Source organism: Rhinoderma darwinii, chromosome 2 (genome assembly GCF_050947455.1).
Source record: "Rhinoderma darwinii isolate aRhiDar2 chromosome 2, aRhiDar2.hap1, whole genome shotgun sequence".
NCBI lineage: Eukaryota > Metazoa > Chordata > Amphibia > Anura > Rhinodermatidae > Rhinoderma > Rhinoderma darwinii.
This window is the reverse complement of record NC_134688.1, coordinates 169501953-169522873: the sequence shown is the minus strand read 5'-3', so window position 1 is coordinate 169522873 and position 20921 is coordinate 169501953. Positions and strand designations below refer to the sequence as shown.

General features: G+C 46.6%; 1 protein-coding gene across 1 annotated transcript; it reads left to right on the top strand.

Annotated features, from left to right (window-relative positions):
* The first annotated feature begins 3144 nt into the window (after positions 1-3144).
* On the top strand, positions 3145-19585 carry LOC142742574 (sperm acrosome membrane-associated protein 6-like). Its single transcript, XM_075852480.1, has 8 exons — positions 3145-3610; positions 17279-17353; positions 17447-17524; positions 17653-17685; positions 17795-17872; positions 17963-18066; positions 18193-18352; positions 18575-19585. Exons 1-8 carry the CDS (start codon positions 3400-3402, stop codon positions 18814-18816), a joined length of 981 nt encoding a protein of 326 aa, XP_075708595.1. The 5' UTR covers positions 3145-3399; the 3' UTR covers positions 18817-19585.
* The last annotated feature ends 1336 nt before the right edge of the window (positions 19586-20921 follow it).

Genomic DNA, 20921 nt, shown 5'->3' with positions numbered 1-20921 from the left:
ATATCTCTCTCTCTCTCTCTCTCTCTCTCTCTCTCAAAGCTCATGACCAAACATGATGAATATCACTATTTTTTACTGTATATTTGTGAATAGCTGAAAATCCTGTGACTTAGTGAGTGACTTCAGACCTCATGAAGGGTTAAATGACTGCGACAGGTAGCCATTTTGAGAGTGAAACAAGGACATAGGAAAAATAGATTCCTAAGAACCTCAGGTTCAGAATGGCTGCCCTGACTGCAATGGCATATTTTGGATAATTACCAAGAACCATTGGGAAATAGCCAAGGCTCGGGAAGGTTTTGAAAAAAAATTCTAAAGATGGCAGAAACCGAGGTGATATGAAGGCCAGATTTCTGAGCACGCAGATCTACAGGACCTAATATATTAGAACTGTCTATAGAAGAAAGTGGCTTGGTGACCATAGCAACCAATTAGACTTCTGCTTTCATTTTCTAAATTGCACTGGAAAGATGAAAAGTGGTCACATAAATGGTTGCTATGGATAACAAAGACATTTCTTCTTGGAGACCGTATCAATACATGAGGGGTAGGTCTCTATTGCTAAATCGCTATTTGCGTTGCTTGACGCCTGGAGTGAGAGGGCTGCCAATATGAATTGCATGCCATTTTATTTACCTCATACAACCCCTATCCCTCCGAATCCATTGAATTCAATGGGGTGCAACTATTGCAGTAATGGTCGACAGGCACCATACTCGTAGTTAGCTCATATTGGATGTGGTATTAGAAAGATGGCATAAGCCGCTACCCTCCTTGTGGCTTTAGTAGTCATTGATCTCTCTACTAAAAACATATTGATGGTTTTGGATTGTGTATGGACGGAATTGAAGCTGTTGCTGGTCATGTGGTTTATGAACGTGCATATATAATATAATAAAGCAAGCAGGGCCCCGCATAGGGACCCCCAGGGCCCCAAAGCAAGAATGAGTGAAATTTCTATGTCATGCAATGTTTTTGTTCCAATTTTGCTGCTAAAACACATTTATAAATAAAGTTGAACAGTTCACATTGGGCCTCAGGTGACCCTGTTGCCCATAGCAACAAATCAGAATTCAGCTGTTGTTTTCTAGATTGTGTTGAAAAAATTAAACACGGATTCTGATTGGCTGTTATGGCAAGAAGGGCTGTTTTGATATTGAGGCCTATCATGTCTGCCATTGAATATGCTTGAGACTAGTCGCCATTTGATTTGCTGTGACAGGAAAAATGTGACATTTTGTATAGGATTTCACGCCTACCTGTTACGAATATACAAGGCTGCCTAATGACAACCTTGAACCTACTGATATCTCTGAAGCACTAAAAGCAGCCATTTTGGGGAGTAAATTAAGATCACAAAATGGCTGCCTTGCAAGCCACTTGAAACTGGTGGCTAGAGATCCTTTGTGGCTTATGTTTTGGGGATGTCACTTCGTTCTTGGTCACATTATGCTGAGTTTTATTCCTGCTCACAAAATGGCTGCCTCTCGAGTGTTTGTAGGCTTTACTATGTCCATTTTTAAATTAAAAAAAAGATGTAAATAAGAAGCAAACCATTGTCGTATATATTTATATGTTTTCGATAATACATAAAAAAAATCACATAAATCCACAAACTATTTCTTTAACAGAATAAAGTATGCAAAGTTACACGTGACTGACACCTCCCATACAGTTGCGCCGCACTGCAACTTGGATGCAACAATTGTAAAACTCAGTTCTTGCGGGTGGAGTGATGGAGATGGGTAGAGCAAGAGATTTTTGGACATATTGCAAAATGTCTGTTTGTTCCCATTCCTTATATAACAGTGAAGGATTGGCGCCCTTCATGGCAGCGGAGTATAGGTGGCTGGGGGATGGGCAGATGTCTCATTGAATGTCAAAATTTAAACTTCGATCTGATTGGTTGACTTTTGGTTCGTTGTAGTATTTGCGCACCGACTTTTTGATACTTGTGCCATTGTGGAATTTTACATATGATTTTTTTTTTCATACCAGAGGTGAGGGTGTTTTATGAGGGCCTTTTGTCCATGTCACTAGTACAGTAAGGCTGAAGTTTTTCACGTCCGAGGTGCACCAGTGTTGGACGTGTTGTCACGGATCCCCCACAGACTAGAGTCTATGGAGGGATGCGTGACGCGCAGTAAAAAAGGACAGCCGTTGTGACGGCCGTTGTTGATACACGCTCGTCTGAATGAGCCCTAATTTTTTAAAATTGGGCTTATATAATATTGAAATTTTCTGAGACACTAAATTTTTGGTTTTCATTAACTATTATCATAATCATCAATCATCGTCACCCAGCAGCCTCACCACACCTGTCTTTTGTGATGTCATACCTGTCTATTGTGATGTCACTGGGGTATAGAATGTGGCGCTGGGCACAGATCAAGTCACTCATCAGCTGGATGTGACACGTGAGTACTGGATTTTTACTGTGTCTGTGGATGATTCTGCTGTGTGTACATTATAATTCCTGTACTAAGATTATCTAGGTATTTGATAATTTGGCCATTATTGCTGGTTTAGAAGAAATTCCAGTGTCCCAGTATAATGAAGTCATAGCTTATCACTAGATTGTTGATATGGTCACTCTCAGGCTATGGAGTCAGTCAGCTCTTATATTAAATGGATGGACTGTTATCATTCTCACTTGTAGAGGAGCAGTTCCAGTAATAACCACTAGAGGCAGAGCGTGATGGTCCGAGGCCAAAGGCAAAAAAAACATTTGCACCAAAGGCTCCACCTCCATCTGGTGTCATGTATAGCACTGCTGTCACCTTATATGCCCCACTTTGGCACTAGAGCCCAGGTATAACTAAAACCTCTGTACCCCTATGGCTATGCCAATGATAAGTATATATTATTATACTGATGTTTATATGGTTCCAGAATATTCTAGTATAGGTTTATCAAATGTGAAGTCTTACTATAAACCCAGTAAAATGCTATTGTGATGTCACCGGAGTATAGAATATGGCACCGGGCACAGATCAGTCACTCGTCAGCTGGATGTGACACGTGAGTACTGAATGGCTTGAAGTCACTAGAAAAGAATATATATTATAGAATTACATTATCTGCAATTCTCTAATATAAAGTTATTATTGGTAACATTTCCTTTATAACCAGGAGGGATCCTATAATAACCTGCAGAACTATGCAGAATATCAGGCGGGATATACAGCAGTCTGTATTCTGTCAGTTTAGGGACCCCAGGGGCTATGATATGATGTCTTTATATCATGTCACCCTATCGGCCACAACCTGTATATAGTGAATAGATAAAAGGAACAGGCCACGGACAATGGATCCTATTCCCCTGCAGCAAAAATCTCATCATCACATTTCTCTGTTTTCTCAGGTTCGCAAGCTGAAGTGATTTTGTGACGAAACGTCATGCGATTCAAAACTTTTTACTATCTGCGGCTGCAGATAGTAATTCTTCTATGTGGAGCGGAGGTAGTGACATCTTGCCTCAACTGCTTCACTACTCCAGCAGACAGAGCCAGTATCTGCCACTATCCTGTCTCGCTGAAGAAGATGGAGGCCATAGACTGTCTCCAGAGGCTTCACAGGGGTTTCGAGCCCCTGACTGACACCGTGATAGGTAACTATTATCTGCTTATGTAGTGTCCCACAGGAGCACTACTATGAAAACTATGTTTGTCTTCATGTGTTGTGTTATGCTGCCATCTACAGGTTCAGAAATGTTATGACATTGTGTTTCAGCCTATGCGGAGTGTTTTTCTATAATGTAACAGAAGCTGGGAGGAGTTAATTAGGGAGTGGTTAGAGTGAGTGAGGGCAGTGGTGAGCTAGGAGTGGATGCAGCAGGAGGCACAGGGAAGGTGCTCCTGAGTTCAGCCATTTGCGGATTACAGAGAAAGACAGGCCTAAAGAGATTTATTGGAATAACAGCTCAAGGAGCCAGAAGAGTCCAGAAAGAGAGACTGTGAGTAGAGAGATAATAGCACTCCTGCATTTAGCATTGGGCTACACTGATTGAGCTGAATTTGGATGACATATTTGTATTGTACTATCTCCATCTTGAAAAGTAAAAGTGTGCTGCAAGCTCTCCTGATTAACTGCCACCACCGTCTCCTGTCTTCTATTTGCACTCTACACCAAGGGCACCCCAAATAACACCAGACAGGAGTCAGCCACCAAGGGAGTGCCCCGGGGGAAACAACAGTCATCATCATCATCTTGTGCAACCCCCTCATCACTGTGTGTGTGTCCCTGGGAGGTGGGAAGGCCAGCAAGGCAAAATACCACCGTGACACAAGACAGAGAGCCCAGTATCCACCATTTTGGGTTCCTGCATTCCCCGCCACCCACGGGCCACCACATATAATTTTGGCGTCACGAACAGGATATCTATGGCCTCTGTGCCTTATGAACTAAGTCAGCGCTGATGCGCCACAGCCGGAATAAAAGTTTCCCGCCAAGTCGCCGCCATATTGGAAGTGGCAAGGAGCTGCGCAGGAGAACCCGCGAAAACAGCGGAGCAGCTAAGAGAAAGCTGGTGAGTGCCTGAATAGGCCAGTAAATGAGATTTAAAGTAAAAAGTGGCAGTTAACAGTGTAGAGACACCGGGAAAGATATCCGGAAAAGAGGCTTAGTGCATAGCCTGAAATTGAACACCCGTTGCTAGGGGTTACTGTAGGACTTATTGCAGAAAATGTCTGACGACGGAGATAACGGCTCTCCAAGCCCCAGTGGGTCACCTCCAACAGCGCAAGTGATGCCACTCACTATGCCCTATTACTTTGGAGCACCATGGCTTCCTCGCTACAAAGGCGAAGTTCATTCCCTGAGGGAATTCAAAGAGAAGATGCTGTCCATGTTCCGTTTGTATCCTGTCTCAACAGACCAGAGGGTTGAGATATTGATAGGACAACTAGAGGGCGCAGCATTAAGAGAAGTGAAATCCTGGCCCAGAACAGAGAAAAAAAACAGTGGAACAGATACTGGACCGATTGCGTGCCACATTTGAAGTAAGGACTGTGGCAGAGCTCAAGATGAGATTCTTTGGAAAGAAGCAGCAGCCCGGTGAGTCATTGAGAGACTTTGCTTTATCCCTGCAGGAGGCCCAGCGGGCAATTATGCAAGTAGAACCCTTAGAGGCTGCAGAGGCTGACAAGGCCTTAAGGGAGCAGTTTGTTGAAGGAGCTGCATCTGAAGCTCTTAAAAGTCAGCTCAGAATGTTGGCCTCCCAGAACCCAAGCTGTATCTTCTTGGACTTTAAAGAGCTCGCAATTAGAATCCTGGGGACTGAAGCCGCAGCGGTTCAAGCCAAAGTTTTCCCCTATTCCATAGAGACTCCTACGGAGTCGCAAGTAGATCATCCTACAGCAGCGGGAAGTCAAGTTGCACTAGCTCAGTGTGCTCACATGCAAGCTCAAGATCCAGTTGGTGAACTGAGGGACCAAATTGCTATCCTCACCAAGAGCCTCAGTAAAATGTGCCAGAAAATGGAAGATATGGAGCAACGCCAGAAAGAAAGCCGCCGCTACTCCAGTAACAGGTTCAGTAACCGATCAGAAGGGGGAAGTTACCGGAATTGGGGTAGACGCTCTTCTGACAGATTTGATACCACCGGAAGACCCATTTGTCGTAGGTGTCAAAGAGCTGGCCATATTGAAAGAGAATGTCGTCAGTTAAACGACAATCCCCCGAGGCAGAGGACCGCCCCTCGGGAGGAAGACCAATAGGTCCCACAACACCAGAATGGATTCCCCGGTACATTGGGCAGTGTCCAGTGATTACGATCCACCTAAATGGGATCCCACTGTCGGCCTTACTGGACACTGGCTCTCAAGTCACCACTCTGCAGAGAAGTTGGTTTGAGAAGTACTGGGACCTCGACCAGCTGATACAACCCCCAGACACGTGGCTTAACATTGTAGCCAGTAATGGACAATCGATACCCCATCGGGGCTACTGGGAACCCACGATCCAGATGGGAGAAACTGAACTGCCCCAGCAAGGCGTAATTGTAGTGAACGTCTGGGATGATGACTTTCCACCAGTGGTGCTGGGCATGAATGTTCTTAGGAATTGCTATGAAGAGATGCTAGATGCCCTACACCGAGCACTTTCTACAGTCCCTGTCTCCAATCAAAATGCAATTCAGCATGCTATCCGTCTCTTGAATGCCCAACAGAGGTTCACGAATGAAAAGGGTGAGATCTGCCGTGCCCGCATCATGGACTCACAACCAGTGACTCTGGAACCAGAGACGGAAACCATTCTGTGGTGTCGAGCTCGTCCAGGTTTGCAAGGTCAAGATTACCAGGCCCTTGTGGAACCTCTTCTTCTGGAAGATCATCCGACCGTGCTAGCAGCCAGAAGTCTAGTGACTGTTTCTAATGGGAGGGTACCTATTCGCCTCCTGAACATTGGTGATACGGCTGTGGTACTGAGTAAATACCGTCCAGTTGCTAAGCTCTCACAGGTCTTCTTCCAAGATGTCTGGAGCCCTGAGACTACAGTGTTCCAGCAAGCTACCCAGAATCAAGTTACCCCTGAGATGACAATGAAACCCTGGTGGACCGAGATCCATGTTGGCGATGCTAATACTACCGAAGAGGAGATCGAAGGAGCCCTGATGGTGGCCAAAGACAATCAACAAGCCTTCAGTAAACATCCTATGGATTTTGGGAAGGCTACTATCATTGAGCACACCATCCCTACAGGCATCCATCCACCCATCAAAGAAAGGTACCGTCCCCTTCCACCAGCCATGTACCAGCCAGTGAAGAAAATGATTCGGGAGATGAAGGACGCAGATGTGATTCGGGAGAGCTACAGTCCATGGGCTGCACCCCTAGTCCTGGTGAAAAAGAAGGATGGCAACATTAGATTCTGCGTGGACTACCGCAAAATCAATAATATCACTCACAAGGATGCGTATCCCCTGCCACGCATTGAAGAATCCCTGACTGCTTTGGGGTCTGCTGCCTACTTCTCAACTCTGGATTTGACCAGCGGGTATTGGCAGGTACCTATGGCTCCCGAAGATAGGGAAAAGACTGCTTTCACTACTCCCATGGGGTTGTTCGAGTTTAATTGTATGCCCTTTGGGCTATGCAATGCCCCGGGAACCTTCCAGAGGCTGATGGAACGCTGCCTGGGTCACCAAAACTTCGAGACCGTCCTCTTGTACCTGGACGACGTAATCATCTACTCAAAGACTTATGAGGAACACCTACAGCACCTGGCAGAAGTCCTCAAAACCCTCATCAAATATGGCCTGAAAGTGAAACCCTCCAAGTGTCATCTCCTGAAGCCGGAAGTCCATTACTTAGGCCATGTCGTGAGTGCAGAAGGAGTGGTTCCTGATCCAGGCAAAGTAGCAGCAGTAAAGAGCTGGCCAGCCCCTACCACAGTCAAGGAGGTGAGAAGTTTCTTGGGATTTGCAGGGTATTATAGACGGTTCATCCCACACTTTGCCCAGATTGCAGAACCCCTCCAGGGATTGTTAAGAGGTCACTCCAAGGAAGCTATGAAGAGAAGGATCCCGATTGAGTGGGCTGAAGCCCATGAAGCCGCTTTCCAGAAGCTGAAGCAGCTGTTAACCGAACCACCTATCCTGGGATATCCTGACTACAACCAACCCTTTAGGCTGTATACTGATGCCAGCCAGAAGGGATTGGGGGCCGTCCTGTCGCAGGTACAGGACCAGAAAGAGAGAGTCATCGCTTATGCCAGCAGAGGTCTTCGAGGCGCTGAACGGAACGACCAGAATTATAGTTCCTTTAAGCTGGAATTCCTGGCCCTTGTGTGGGCAGTGACCGAAAAATTTAAAGATTACCTGGCTGCAACACCCTTCATCGTCTTCACGGATAATAATCCGCTGGCCCACTTGGATACAGCGCGACTGGGAGCTCTTGAACAGCGATGGGCATCCAGACTGGCGAATTATCAGTTTGTGATCAAGTACCGGACTGGTGCGTCCAACGTGAATGCCGATGCCTTATCCCGTTTGCCTGTGGGTGAAGAACTGGTCCGATGTAATGATGAATGGGAAGAGGTAGAGATGCCTACATTCTATGCTCAGTTTGCAACCCAGAATTCGGTGATCGCTCAGAGGAAGCGAAACGAACATCCGCAACCAAATGTTCCTGACTGCTCCCAAGATTCCAGACAGTGGGCTAGATTCCAACGGGAGAGTAGAAACCTACAGGAATTGCAGACTTCCCTTCTTCAGAAGAGGACTCCGGACCGAATACGTAGAGGTCAAGCTGATCAGGAGTTAATTTGTCTATGGAGACTGAGGAATCGACTTTTCGTGTCCAGAGGTCTACTACAGAGGACTGCCCTGGATCCAGTAACGGGTGAGCGTCTACATCAAATTGTGGTACCCCGGCGAGATTCCAAATCCATCTTGGAAGCCTACCATGACAGATCGGGACACTTTGGGGTTCATAAAACGGAAGATACCATACGCCGACGATTTTACTGGATTGGCATGAGAGACGACATAGAGAAGTGGTGCCGAGAATGTCCCACCTGTGCTCAGAGCCGAGGAGAGCGTCATGACCAGAGAGCCCCACTTCACCCCATCATCAGTCATAGACCGCTGGAACTGGTAGCCATTGACCATGTCAAGTTTGAACCAAGCCGCACTGGGTATACTTATGCTATAACTATAATTGACCACTATACGAAGTTCGTGGTAGCTATGCCAGTGAAAGACCTGACTGCCAAGACCACCGCTGCCATCTTTTGGAAGAATTTCGTACTCCCCTATGGCTGTCCGGACAAGATCCTGACTGATCGTGGTTCCGCATTTGAGTCTCAACTGTTCCACGAGTTGTGTTCCCTCTATGGCTGTCAGAAGCTGAGAACTACCGCTTATCATCCACAAGGTAATGGCTTATGTGAAAAGATGAACCAGACTCTTATTGGGATGTTAAGAACTGTTCCGTCCCAGAAGAGGGCTGATTGGCCGACTCTCCTGCCAGAATTGGTGTACCTGTATAACAACACTGTGCACTGCTCCACAGGGTACACTCCTTACTATCTCCTGTTTGGCCGTCAGGGCAAATTGCCTTCGGACTTGGCCATGGATGTCGAAGTTCCAGATACTATCAACCCCCTGCCAAACACAGAGTGGGTGAGTGATCACCAGCGTCGCCTGGCTGAAGCCAACGAGATTGTGGAAAGACGGATGGAAGATGCTCGTCAAAGGCAACAAGCAGGTTTTGATCAAAAGGCCGAAGCAGAACCCTTCCAAATTGGAGACCGTGTGTGGCTGAAAAACAACCATCGTTCAAGTAAGTTGGACAGCAAGTGGCAGAAAGAACCATACACAATTAAGTCCATCCCGCACCCTGGGACTGATGTCTATGAGATTGTGCGCGAAGGCCGAGATTCCCAAGTCGTCCACCGTAATCGTCTCAAGCTCTGCCTAAAGGAAGAGGTACCAGCAGAACCACAGACAACTGAGAAATCTCCTGCAGCTGAACCGCTACCGCCAACAACTAGTATGTCCCCTCTTGATTGGCTGTTCCAACCTGGGCTGTCTATTTTTGTTCCAAGAACTGTTCTTGATCCCGGCGAAGACCAAGTGACCTCGTCATCCGAGTTCCGGCCTGGTCCAGAGGAATCCAGGGACCCTGAAATTGTTATAGAGGAGCCCCTGAGGAGATCTGATAGAGCTACCCGAGGTAAGATGCCAGCTCGATATCAAGATTGAACTGTTGAATCTGAGACTTCATTTTTGGATTATCCTTCACCAGAGACATTGTATTGTTTGCATCCCAATTGGGTAACAAGCCCTTCATTTTCCCCAGTTCATATGACCAGGACTCTTGGACATTTTCCTTGTTCAGCATTATATCCTCATATTCCTCAGAGACTGTATGGACTCTTAGTTTATTATTGCAATTGTGATTAACCTTTGTTTTAGGTTAACCTGCCGCCTGGAGAGTCGGACGCCGAGGACGGCTTTATTTAAAGAGGGGGTGTATGTAGTGTCCCACAGGAGCACTACTATGAAAACTATGTTTGTCTTCATGTGTTGTGTTATGCTGCCATCTACAGGTTCAGAAATGTTATGACATTGTGTTTCAGCCTATGCGGAGTGTTTTTCTATAATGTAACAGAAGCTGGGAGGAGTTAATTAGGGAGTGGTTAGAGTGAGTGAGGGCAGTGGTGAGCTAGGAGTGGATGCAGCAGGAGGCACAGGGAAGGTGCTCCTGAGTTCAGCCATTTGCGGATTACAGAGAAAGACAGGCCTAAAGAGATTTATTGGAATAACAGCTCAAGGAGCCAGAAGAGTCCAGAAAGAGAGACTGTGAGTAGAGAGATAATAGCACTCCTGCATTTAGCATTGGGCTACACTGATTGAGCTGAATTTGGATGACATATTTGTATTGTACTATCTCCATCTTGAAAAGTAAAAGTGTGCTGCAAGCTCTCCTGATTAACTGCCACCACCGTCTCCTGTCTTCTATTTGCACTCTACACCAAGGGCACCCCAAATAACACCAGACAGGAGTCAGCCACCAAGGGAGTGCCCCGGGGGAAACAACAGTCATCATCATCATCTTGTGCAACCCCCTCATCACTGTGTGTGTGTCCCTGGGAGGTGGGAAGGCCAGCAAGGCAAAATACCACCGTGACACAAGACAGAGAGCCCAGTATCCACCATTTTGGGTTCCTGCATTCCCCGCCACCCACGGGCCACCACATATAATTTTGGCGTCACGAACAGGATATCTATGGCCTCTGTGCCTTATGAACTAAGTCAGCGCTGATGCGCCACAGCCGGAATAAAAGTTTCCCGCCAAGTCGCCGCCATATTGGAAGTGGCAAGGAGCTGCGCAGGAGAACCCGCGAAAACAGCGGAGCAGCTAAGAGAAAGCTGGTGAGTGCCTGAATAGGCCAGTAAATGAGATTTAAAGTAAAAAGTGGCAGTTAACAGTGTAGAGACACCGGGAAAGATATCCGGAAAAGAGGCTTAGTGCATAGCCTGAAATTGAACACCCGTTGCTAGGGGTTACTGTAGGACTTATTGCAGAAAATGTCTGACGACGGAGATAACGGCTCTCCAAGCCCCAGTGGGTCACCTCCAACAGCGCAAGTGATGCCACTCACTATGCCCTATTACTTTGGAGCACCATGGCTTCCTCGCTACAAAGGCGAAGTTCATTCCCTGAGGGAATTCAAAGAGAAGATGCTGTCCATGTTCCGTTTGTATCCTGTCTCAACAGACCAGAGGGTTGAGATATTGATAGGACAACTAGAGGGCGCAGCATTAAGAGAAGTGAAATCCTGGCCCAGAACAGAGAAAAAAAACAGTGGAACAGATACTGGACCGATTGCGTGCCACATTTGAAGTAAGGACTGTGGCAGAGCTCAAGATGAGATTCTTTGGAAAGAAGCAGCAGCCCGGTGAGTCATTGAGAGACTTTGCTTTATCCCTGCAGGAGGCCCAGCGGGCAATTATGCAAGTAGAACCCTTAGAGGCTGCAGAGGCTGACAAGGCCTTAAGGGAGCAGTTTGTTGAAGGAGCTGCATCTGAAGCTCTTAAAAGTCAGCTCAGAATGTTGGCCTCCCAGAACCCAAGCTGTATCTTCTTGGACTTTAAAGAGCTCGCAATTAGAATCCTGGGGACTGAAGCCGCAGCGGTTCAAGCCAAAGTTTTCCCCTATTCCATAGAGACTCCTACGGAGTCGCAAGTAGATCATCCTACAGCAGCGGGAAGTCAAGTTGCACTAGCTCAGTGTGCTCACATGCAAGCTCAAGATCCAGTTGGTGAACTGAGGGACCAAATTGCTATCCTCACCAAGAGCCTCAGTAAAATGTGCCAGAAAATGGAAGATATGGAGCAACGCCAGAAAGAAAGCCGCCGCTACTCCAGTAACAGGTTCAGTAACCGATCAGAAGGGGGAAGTTACCGGAATTGGGGTAGACGCTCTTCTGACAGATTTGATACCACCGGAAGACCCATTTGTCGTAGGTGTCAAAGAGCTGGCCATATTGAAAGAGAATGTCGTCAGTTAAACGACAATCCCCCGAGGCAGAGGACCGCCCCTCGGGAGGAAGACCAATAGGTCCCACAACACCAGAATGGATTCCCCGGTACATTGGGCAGTGTCCAGTGATTACGATCCACCTAAATGGGATCCCACTGTCGGCCTTACTGGACACTGGCTCTCAAGTCACCACTCTGCAGAGAAGTTGGTTTGAGAAGTACTGGGACCTCGACCAGCTGATACAACCCCCAGACACGTGGCTTAACATTGTAGCCAGTAATGGACAATCGATACCCCATCGGGGCTACTGGGAACCCACGATCCAGATGGGAGAAACTGAACTGCCCCAGCAAGGCGTAATTGTAGTGAACGTCTGGGATGATGACTTTCCACCAGTGGTGCTGGGCATGAATGTTCTTAGGAATTGCTATGAAGAGATGCTAGATGCCCTACACCGAGCACTTTCTACAGTCCCTGTCTCCAATCAAAATGCAATTCAGCATGCTATCCGTCTCTTGAATGCCCAACAGAGGTTCACGAATGAAAAGGGTGAGATCTGCCGTGCCCGCATCATGGACTCACAACCAGTGACTCTGGAACCAGAGACGGAAACCATTCTGTGGTGTCGAGCTCGTCCAGGTTTGCAAGGTCAAGATTACCAGGCCCTTGTGGAACCTCTTCTTCTGGAAGATCATCCGACCGTGCTAGCAGCCAGAAGTCTAGTGACTGTTTCTAATGGGAGGGTACCTATTCGCCTCCTGAACATTGGTGATACGGCTGTGGTACTGAGTAAATACCGTCCAGTTGCTAAGCTCTCACAGGTCTTCTTCCAAGATGTCTGGAGCCCTGAGACTACAGTGTTCCAGCAAGCTACCCAGAATCAAGTTACCCCTGAGATGACAATGAAACCCTGGTGGACCGAGATCCATGTTGGCGATGCTAATACTACCGAAGAGGAGATCGAAGGAGCCCTGATGGTGGCCAAAGACAATCAACAAGCCTTCAGTAAACATCCTATGGATTTTGGGAAGGCTACTATCATTGAGCACACCATCCCTACAGGCATCCATCCACCCATCAAAGAAAGGTACCGTCCCCTTCCACCAGCCATGTACCAGCCAGTGAAGAAAATGATTCGGGAGATGAAGGACGCAGATGTGATTCGGGAGAGCTACAGTCCATGGGCTGCACCCCTAGTCCTGGTGAAAAAGAAGGATGGCAACATTAGATTCTGCGTGGACTACCGCAAAATCAATAATATCACTCACAAGGATGCGTATCCCCTGCCACGCATTGAAGAATCCCTGACTGCTTTGGGGTCTGCTGCCTACTTCTCAACTCTGGATTTGACCAGCGGGTATTGGCAGGTACCTATGGCTCCCGAAGATAGGGAAAAGACTGCTTTCACTACTCCCATGGGGTTGTTCGAGTTTAATTGTATGCCCTTTGGGCTATGCAATGCCCCGGGAACCTTCCAGAGGCTGATGGAACGCTGCCTGGGTCACCAAAACTTCGAGACCGTCCTCTTGTACCTGGACGACGTAATCATCTACTCAAAGACTTATGAGGAACACCTACAGCACCTGGCAGAAGTCCTCAAAACCCTCATCAAATATGGCCTGAAAGTGAAACCCTCCAAGTGTCATCTCCTGAAGCCGGAAGTCCATTACTTAGGCCATGTCGTGAGTGCAGAAGGAGTGGTTCCTGATCCAGGCAAAGTAGCAGCAGTAAAGAGCTGGCCAGCCCCTACCACAGTCAAGGAGGTGAGAAGTTTCTTGGGATTTGCAGGGTATTATAGACGGTTCATCCCACACTTTGCCCAGATTGCAGAACCCCTCCAGGGATTGTTAAGAGGTCACTCCAAGGAAGCTATGAAGAGAAGGATCCCGATTGAGTGGGCTGAAGCCCATGAAGCCGCTTTCCAGAAGCTGAAGCAGCTGTTAACCGAACCACCTATCCTGGGATATCCTGACTACAACCAACCCTTTAGGCTGTATACTGATGCCAGCCAGAAGGGATTGGGGGCCGTCCTGTCGCAGGTACAGGACCAGAAAGAGAGAGTCATCGCTTATGCCAGCAGAGGTCTTCGAGGCGCTGAACGGAACGACCAGAATTATAGTTCCTTTAAGCTGGAATTCCTGGCCCTTGTGTGGGCAGTGACCGAAAAATTTAAAGATTACCTGGCTGCAACACCCTTCATCGTCTTCACGGATAATAATCCGCTGGCCCACTTGGATACAGCGCGACTGGGAGCTCTTGAACAGCGATGGGCATCCAGACTGGCGAATTATCAGTTTGTGATCAAGTACCGGACTGGTGCGTCCAACGTGAATGCCGATGCCTTATCCCGTTTGCCTGTGGGTGAAGAACTGGTCCGATGTAATGATGAATGGGAAGAGGTAGAGATGCCTACATTTTATGCTCAGTTTGCAACCCAGAATTCGGTGATCGCTCAGAGGAAGCGAAACGAACATCCGCAACCAAATGTTCCTGACTGCTCCCAAGATTCCAGACAGTGGGCTAGATTCCAACGGGAGAGTAGAAACCTACAGGAATTGCAGACTTCCCTTCTTCAGAAGAGGACTCCGGACCGAATACGTAGAGGTCAAGCTGATCAGGAGTTAATTTGTCTATGGAGACTGAGGAATCGACTTTTCGTGTCCAGAGGTCTACTACAGAGGACTGCCCTGGATCCAGTAACGGGTGAGCGTCTACATCAAATTGTGGTACCCCGGCGAGATTCCAAATCCATCTTGGAAGCCTACCATGACAGATCGGGACACTTTGGGGTTCATAAAACGGAAGATACCATACGCCGACGATTTTACTGGATTGGCATGAGAGACGACATAGAGAAGTGGTGCCGAGAATGTCCCACCTGTGCTCAGAGCCGAGGAGAGCGTCATGACCAGAGAGCCCCACTTCACCCCATCATCAGTCATAGACCGCTGGAACTGGTAGCCATTGACCATGTCAAGTTTGAACCAAGCCGCACTGGGTATACTTATGCTATAACTATAATTGACCACTATACGAAGTTCGTGGTAGCTATGCCAGTGAAAGACCTGACTGCCAAGACCACCGCTGCCATCTTTTGGAAGAATTTCGTACTCCCCTATGGCTGTCCGGACAAGATCCTGACTGATCGTGGTTCCGCATTTGAGTCTCAACTGTTCCACGAGTTGTGTTCCCTCTATGGCTGTCAGAAGCTGAGAACTACCGCTTATCATCCACAAGGTAATGGCTTATGTGAAAAGATGAACCAGACTCTTATTGGGATGTTAAGAACTGTTCCGTCCCAGAAGAGGGCTGATTGGCCGACTCTCCTGCCAGAATTGGTGTACCTGTATAACAACACTGTGCACTGCTCCACAGGGTACACTCCTTACTATCTCCTGTTTGGCCGTCAGGGCAAATTGCCTTCGGACTTGGCCATGGATGTCGAAGTTCCAGATACTATCAACCCCCTGCCAAACACAGAGTGGGTGAGTGATCACCAGCGTCGCCTGGCTGAAGCCAACGAGATTGTGGAAAGACGGATGGAAGATGCTCGTCAAAGGCAACAAGCAGGTTTTGATCAAAAGGCCGAAGCAGAACCCTTCCAAATTGGAGACCGTGTGTGGCTGAAAAACAACCATCGTTCAAGTAAGTTGGACAGCAAGTGGCAGAAAGAACCATACACAATTAAGTCCATCCCGCACCCTGGGACTGATGTCTATGAGATTGTGCGCGAAGGCCGAGATTCCCAAGTCGTCCACCGTAATCGTCTCAAGCTCTGCCTAAAGGAAGAGGTACCAGCAGAACCACAGACAACTGAGAAATCTCCTGCAGCTGAACCGCTACCGCCAACAACTAGTATGTCCCCTCTTGATTGGCTGTTCCAACCTGGGCTGTCTATTTTTGTTCCAAGAACTGTTCTTGATCCCGGCGAAGACCAAGTGACCTCGTCATCCGAGTTCCGGCCTGGTCCAGAGGAATCCAGGGACCCTGAAATTGTTATAGAGGAGCCCCTGAGGAGATCTGATAGAGCTACCCGAGGTAAGATGCCAGCTCGATATCAAGATTGAACTGTTGAATCTGAGACTTCATTTTTGGATTATCCTTCACCAGAGACATTGTATTGTTTGCATCCCAATTGGGTAACAAGCCCTTCATTTTCCCCAGTTCATATGACCAGGACTCTTGGACATTTTCCTTGTTCAGCATTATATCCTCATATTCCTCAGAGACTGTATGGACTCTTAGTTTATTATTGCAATTGTGATTAACCTTTGTTTTAGGTTAACCTGCCGCCTGGAGAGTCGGACGCCGAGGACGGCTTTATTTAAAGAGGGGGTGTATGTAGTGTCCCACAGGAGCACTACTATGAAAACTATGTTTGTCTTCATGTGTTGTGTTATGCTGCCATCTACAGGTTCAGAAATGTTATGACATTGTGTTTCAGCCTATGCGGAGTGTTTTTCTATAATGTAACAGAAGCTGGGAGGAGTTAATTAGGGAGTGGTTAGAGTGAGTGAGGGCAGTGGTGAGCTAGGAGTGGATGCAGCAGGAGGCACAGGGAAGGTGCTCCTGAGTTCAGCCATTTGCGGATTACAGAGAAAGACAGGCCTAAAGAGATTTATTGGAATAACAGCTCAAGGAGCCAGAAGAGTCCAGAAAGAGAGACTGTGAGTAGAGAGATAATAGCACTCCTGCATTTAGCATTGGGCTACACTGATTGAGCTGAATTTGGATGACATATTTGTATTGTACTATCTCCATCTTGAAAAGTAAAAGTGTGCTGCAAGCTCTCCTGATTAACTGCCACCACCGTCTCCTGTCTTCTATTTGCACTCTACACCAAGGGCACCCCAAATAACACCAGACAGGAGTCAGCCACCAAGGGAGTGCCCCGGGGGAAACAACAGTCATCATCATCATCTTGTGCAACCCCCTCATCACTGTGTGTGTGTCCCTGGGAGGTGGGAAGGCCAGCAAGGCAAAATACCACCGTGACACAAGACAGAGAGCCCAGTATCCACCATTTTGGGTTCCTGCATTCCCCGCCACCCACGGGCCACCACACTTCTATTTCTCATCACTCCTTCATCTTATACATAGAACATGTCATCTCAGTATTGAGATATTGTCCTGCTAGACTGAAGCGTCACTTGTAGCATTAACAGCAGTCAGAGCAGGAAATCTCTTGTACATAATATTCACCCAGGAACCCCATCTCCATCATAGATCACTTTATACAATGTCTGCAGGACCCCGCATAAATCTCATGTGTCTTCTTCTCTTTATAGCCTTTTCCCAGATACAAAGGATCAGATTGTATCTGAAGGGCTTCGAAAAAGAAGTCCAAAAAATCAGCGAATTATGTAAGTTCATTAAATCTCGAATTTTTCTCGAACTTCTTTTAAAACATCAAAATTCAATGTTTATCTCTTTCATTTTTCTCTAATTCCTTCTAGACTTTCCGCCATCTTGGGTGGAACAATTTGAAATCAAAATCGCTGAATTTGTTAAAGGAGTAAAAGACCGTGCCGCAAGTAAGTAACTAAAGATCCCCAGATACAGACAGTACATGTGTTCTATATATTCTCCATCATCTCTTGTCTGTTTCCCTCTCCCCCACACAACATAATTCAGCCTTAACCGTATCTATTCCTTCCATTAGGTCATACAGCGGCAGAATGCAAACCTCCATGCGGTAAGTAATGTCATTAGACAGGATGATAATTGTGGCCTCCGTTATATACATGGGGGGTCTTCATTTACCTCAGACATGTGACCCCTCTCTCTCTGTGTTTTTTCCCCAGGCCTTCAGAAAGAGGCCCGAGTTTTTAAATGCAGCCGATGTGCCGAGGAGGATTGCAAGCTCCCCGTGACCTGTCCCCGTAAGTTTCTATCATCAATTTATAAATCTCATGTAAAGCTGTTACTTTATAGTTGTGTTAGACCATTGTTTCCCTTCTCTGTCTTTTCAGTTGAGGAAATGCATGTGATAGAGCTGGAAAAGACCATCATCCACTGCGGGGCGCCCTTTCCCCTTCCGGACTATGCGACAGTCGTCTGGAAATACGCCAAAAACGTAAGTATTCAGGTTACATTTATAACCATTATATTACAGTACAAAGACAAACCCGTAATCCCCCCTCGTTCCTACTCCACATATGAGGAATGTCTTCTCTGATGTCATCAACGTTTTCATTTATAGATGAAGGCGACTGATTTAGGTTATTTCAAAGACATCTATAGTGGGGAAGACCTATTTGTGATGATTGAGCCTACACGAGCCAGCCACACGGGGACTTATGCCTGCGAGGTCACGGATGAGGATGATGACATCATACTCCGCCAATTCTACTATCTGGATGGTAAGACTTCTGAAAGTTTAAAGTCTCTCAAATATTTGATTTTCTAGAATATTCTGATCTGTCACATAAATGTATATACTAGATCAGCGACTCCTCCTGCCTCTGCACTGCTCTTACAGTAAAGAATTATTTCTGAAGATCTATGTCTGTCTATGATCCAGCGCTGCTTATACAGAAGACGACATTCTCATTATTTACTTCTATTTATCTTCTGTATTTCAGTGACACCGACTGATACAAGGGAAGCCTCCGAAGTAGAGCGATACTTCCGTCATGCTCTGGAATCAACAAAAATACCAGAGGAGAAGGAGGAGGAAATGATTAAACATGTACCCTCCACCCTGGAGAAAATCCAAACATTCTTCCAGAGCTACATCCTCTATGCCATCTATGCCGGAGTCTGCTGCCTGATAGTAACATTATTGGTTGGAGCCCTGTGGCGTTATGCCCTCAGTGTGGACTAAACAAAAAAAAAAACTAAAACATCAAGAACCATCGTCCCATCAGGGCATTATCATATGGAGTCAAAAACATCTGGAGTCAACAACAACAGACTCTCAAGAAACATCTTGGGTATTCCTCAAGCCTGGACACAAACCCTATCATCAAAGCAGCGCACCCAAAAGAGACCGTGAATAATGTTCAGGATGAAGATAAGGAGGTCACCACCTAATCAAATCTAACCTGTAGCAAAACCATCGCTGCAGGGGCACAGTGGGAACCCCTCAAACCTGGACAAGATCTTTATCACCGGTCAAAGCTGCACACTCTTAAGGGACCTGGAAATGTTCAGGAAAGTGAGGAGAAGAACAACACCCAAGTACCGAAACCTGCAGCATAATATCTGTGCAGGCTTATTACCCAAACCCTACGGCTCAAAAACAAATTAAAAAAAGTAAGAGGCAAAGTGGGAACCCCTCAAGTTTGGACAAGACCCTTATAACAGGTCATTGTGGAGCGCCCTAAAGTGACCCGGAAATACTATTCAGGAACAAGAGGAGAAAAACACCCATTTACATCTAACATGCAGTAGAACCAACTCTGCAGAGTCACAGTGGGAACCCTCAGGCCTGGATATGACCTTTATCACCGGTCATAGGCGGCGCACCCTAAAGAAACCTGGAAAAGATGTTCAGAAAAAAGAGGAGGACACCACCATATCATCCCTTACCTGCAGCATTATATCTCTGCAGGGTTATTACCTAACCCTATTCTTATCCTAATATCTATAAAATAAAAACGAAAAAACTTAAATTGTGTTTTATTAAATAGCAACTTTAAAGAGGTTCCCCAGCTTTATGTACACAGTCAAGTCCCATAATTATGACCACTGGGTAATATCCAGAGTACCGCCGTGTGCAGTATGGACAGCAGTAGACGAGCTGAGAGTGACTCAATGAGGTGCTGGTAGGTCATCTCCAGTATCTGGAGCCGTGCTGACTGCAGAGCATCCCACATTTGCTGGAGGGTCTGTGTGGGAGGATCCATAGAGTGAACAAGACGATCGAGGTCCCACAGATGTTCATTTGAGTTCAAGTCTGGTGAATTAGGGGGCTAGGGAATACTCGGAAGCATGGGCATAGCAAGGTGTTTAGCACAGGGGGGGGGCAAAACACGTCTGAGTGGGACTCAACCCAGTTGGCCCCCCAACGCATTTAACACGCAGGATCAAGCTGTTACCGATCACATCTAAGGCTTCGTTCACATCTGCATCGGGATTCCGATCATGGTTTCCATCAGATATTTCCGTCAGAAGAATCACAGGCAAAGGAGGAACAGGAAAGGCAGGTATAAGTAGACAGTGGGCGGGAGCTAGCTCCGTCTGGCCACGCTGTGATAGGCTCTTCTACTCCTAAGCCTGCCATCCTGAGTGGTGGAAGATGGAGTAGGTCTCACAGACATAGGAGCAGGTGCAGACCGATTGCCCACGGGCGTCGACACAGAAGCTGTGTCTGGCAAATCCTTTACACTTTTTTAATTGTCTTTCGGAGTGCTGCAAGATCTTCTTTTGATTAATTTTATATATATATATACATATATATATATATATATATATATATATATATATAGAGTATATATCTCTATCTATCTATCTATCTATCTATCTATCTATCTATCTATCTATATATATATATCTCTCTCTCTCTCTCTCTCTCTCAAAGCTCATGACCAAACATGATGAATATCACTATTTTTTACTGTATATTTGTGAATAGCTGAAAATCCTGTGACTTAGTGAGTGACTTCAGACCTCATGAAGGGTTAAATGACTGCGACAGGTAGCCATTTTGAGAGTGAAACAAGGACATAGGAAAAATTGATTCCTAAGAATCTCAGGTTCAGAATGGCTGCCCTGACTGCAATGGCATATTTTGGATAATTACCAAGAACCATTGGGAAATAGCCAAGGCTCGGGAAGGTTTTGAAAAAAAATTCTAAAGATGGCAGAAACCGAAGTGATATGAAGGCCAGATTTCTGAGCACGCAGATCTACAGGACCTAATATATTAGAACTGTCTATAGAAGAAAGTGGCTTGGTGACCATAGCAACCAATTAGACTTCTGCTTT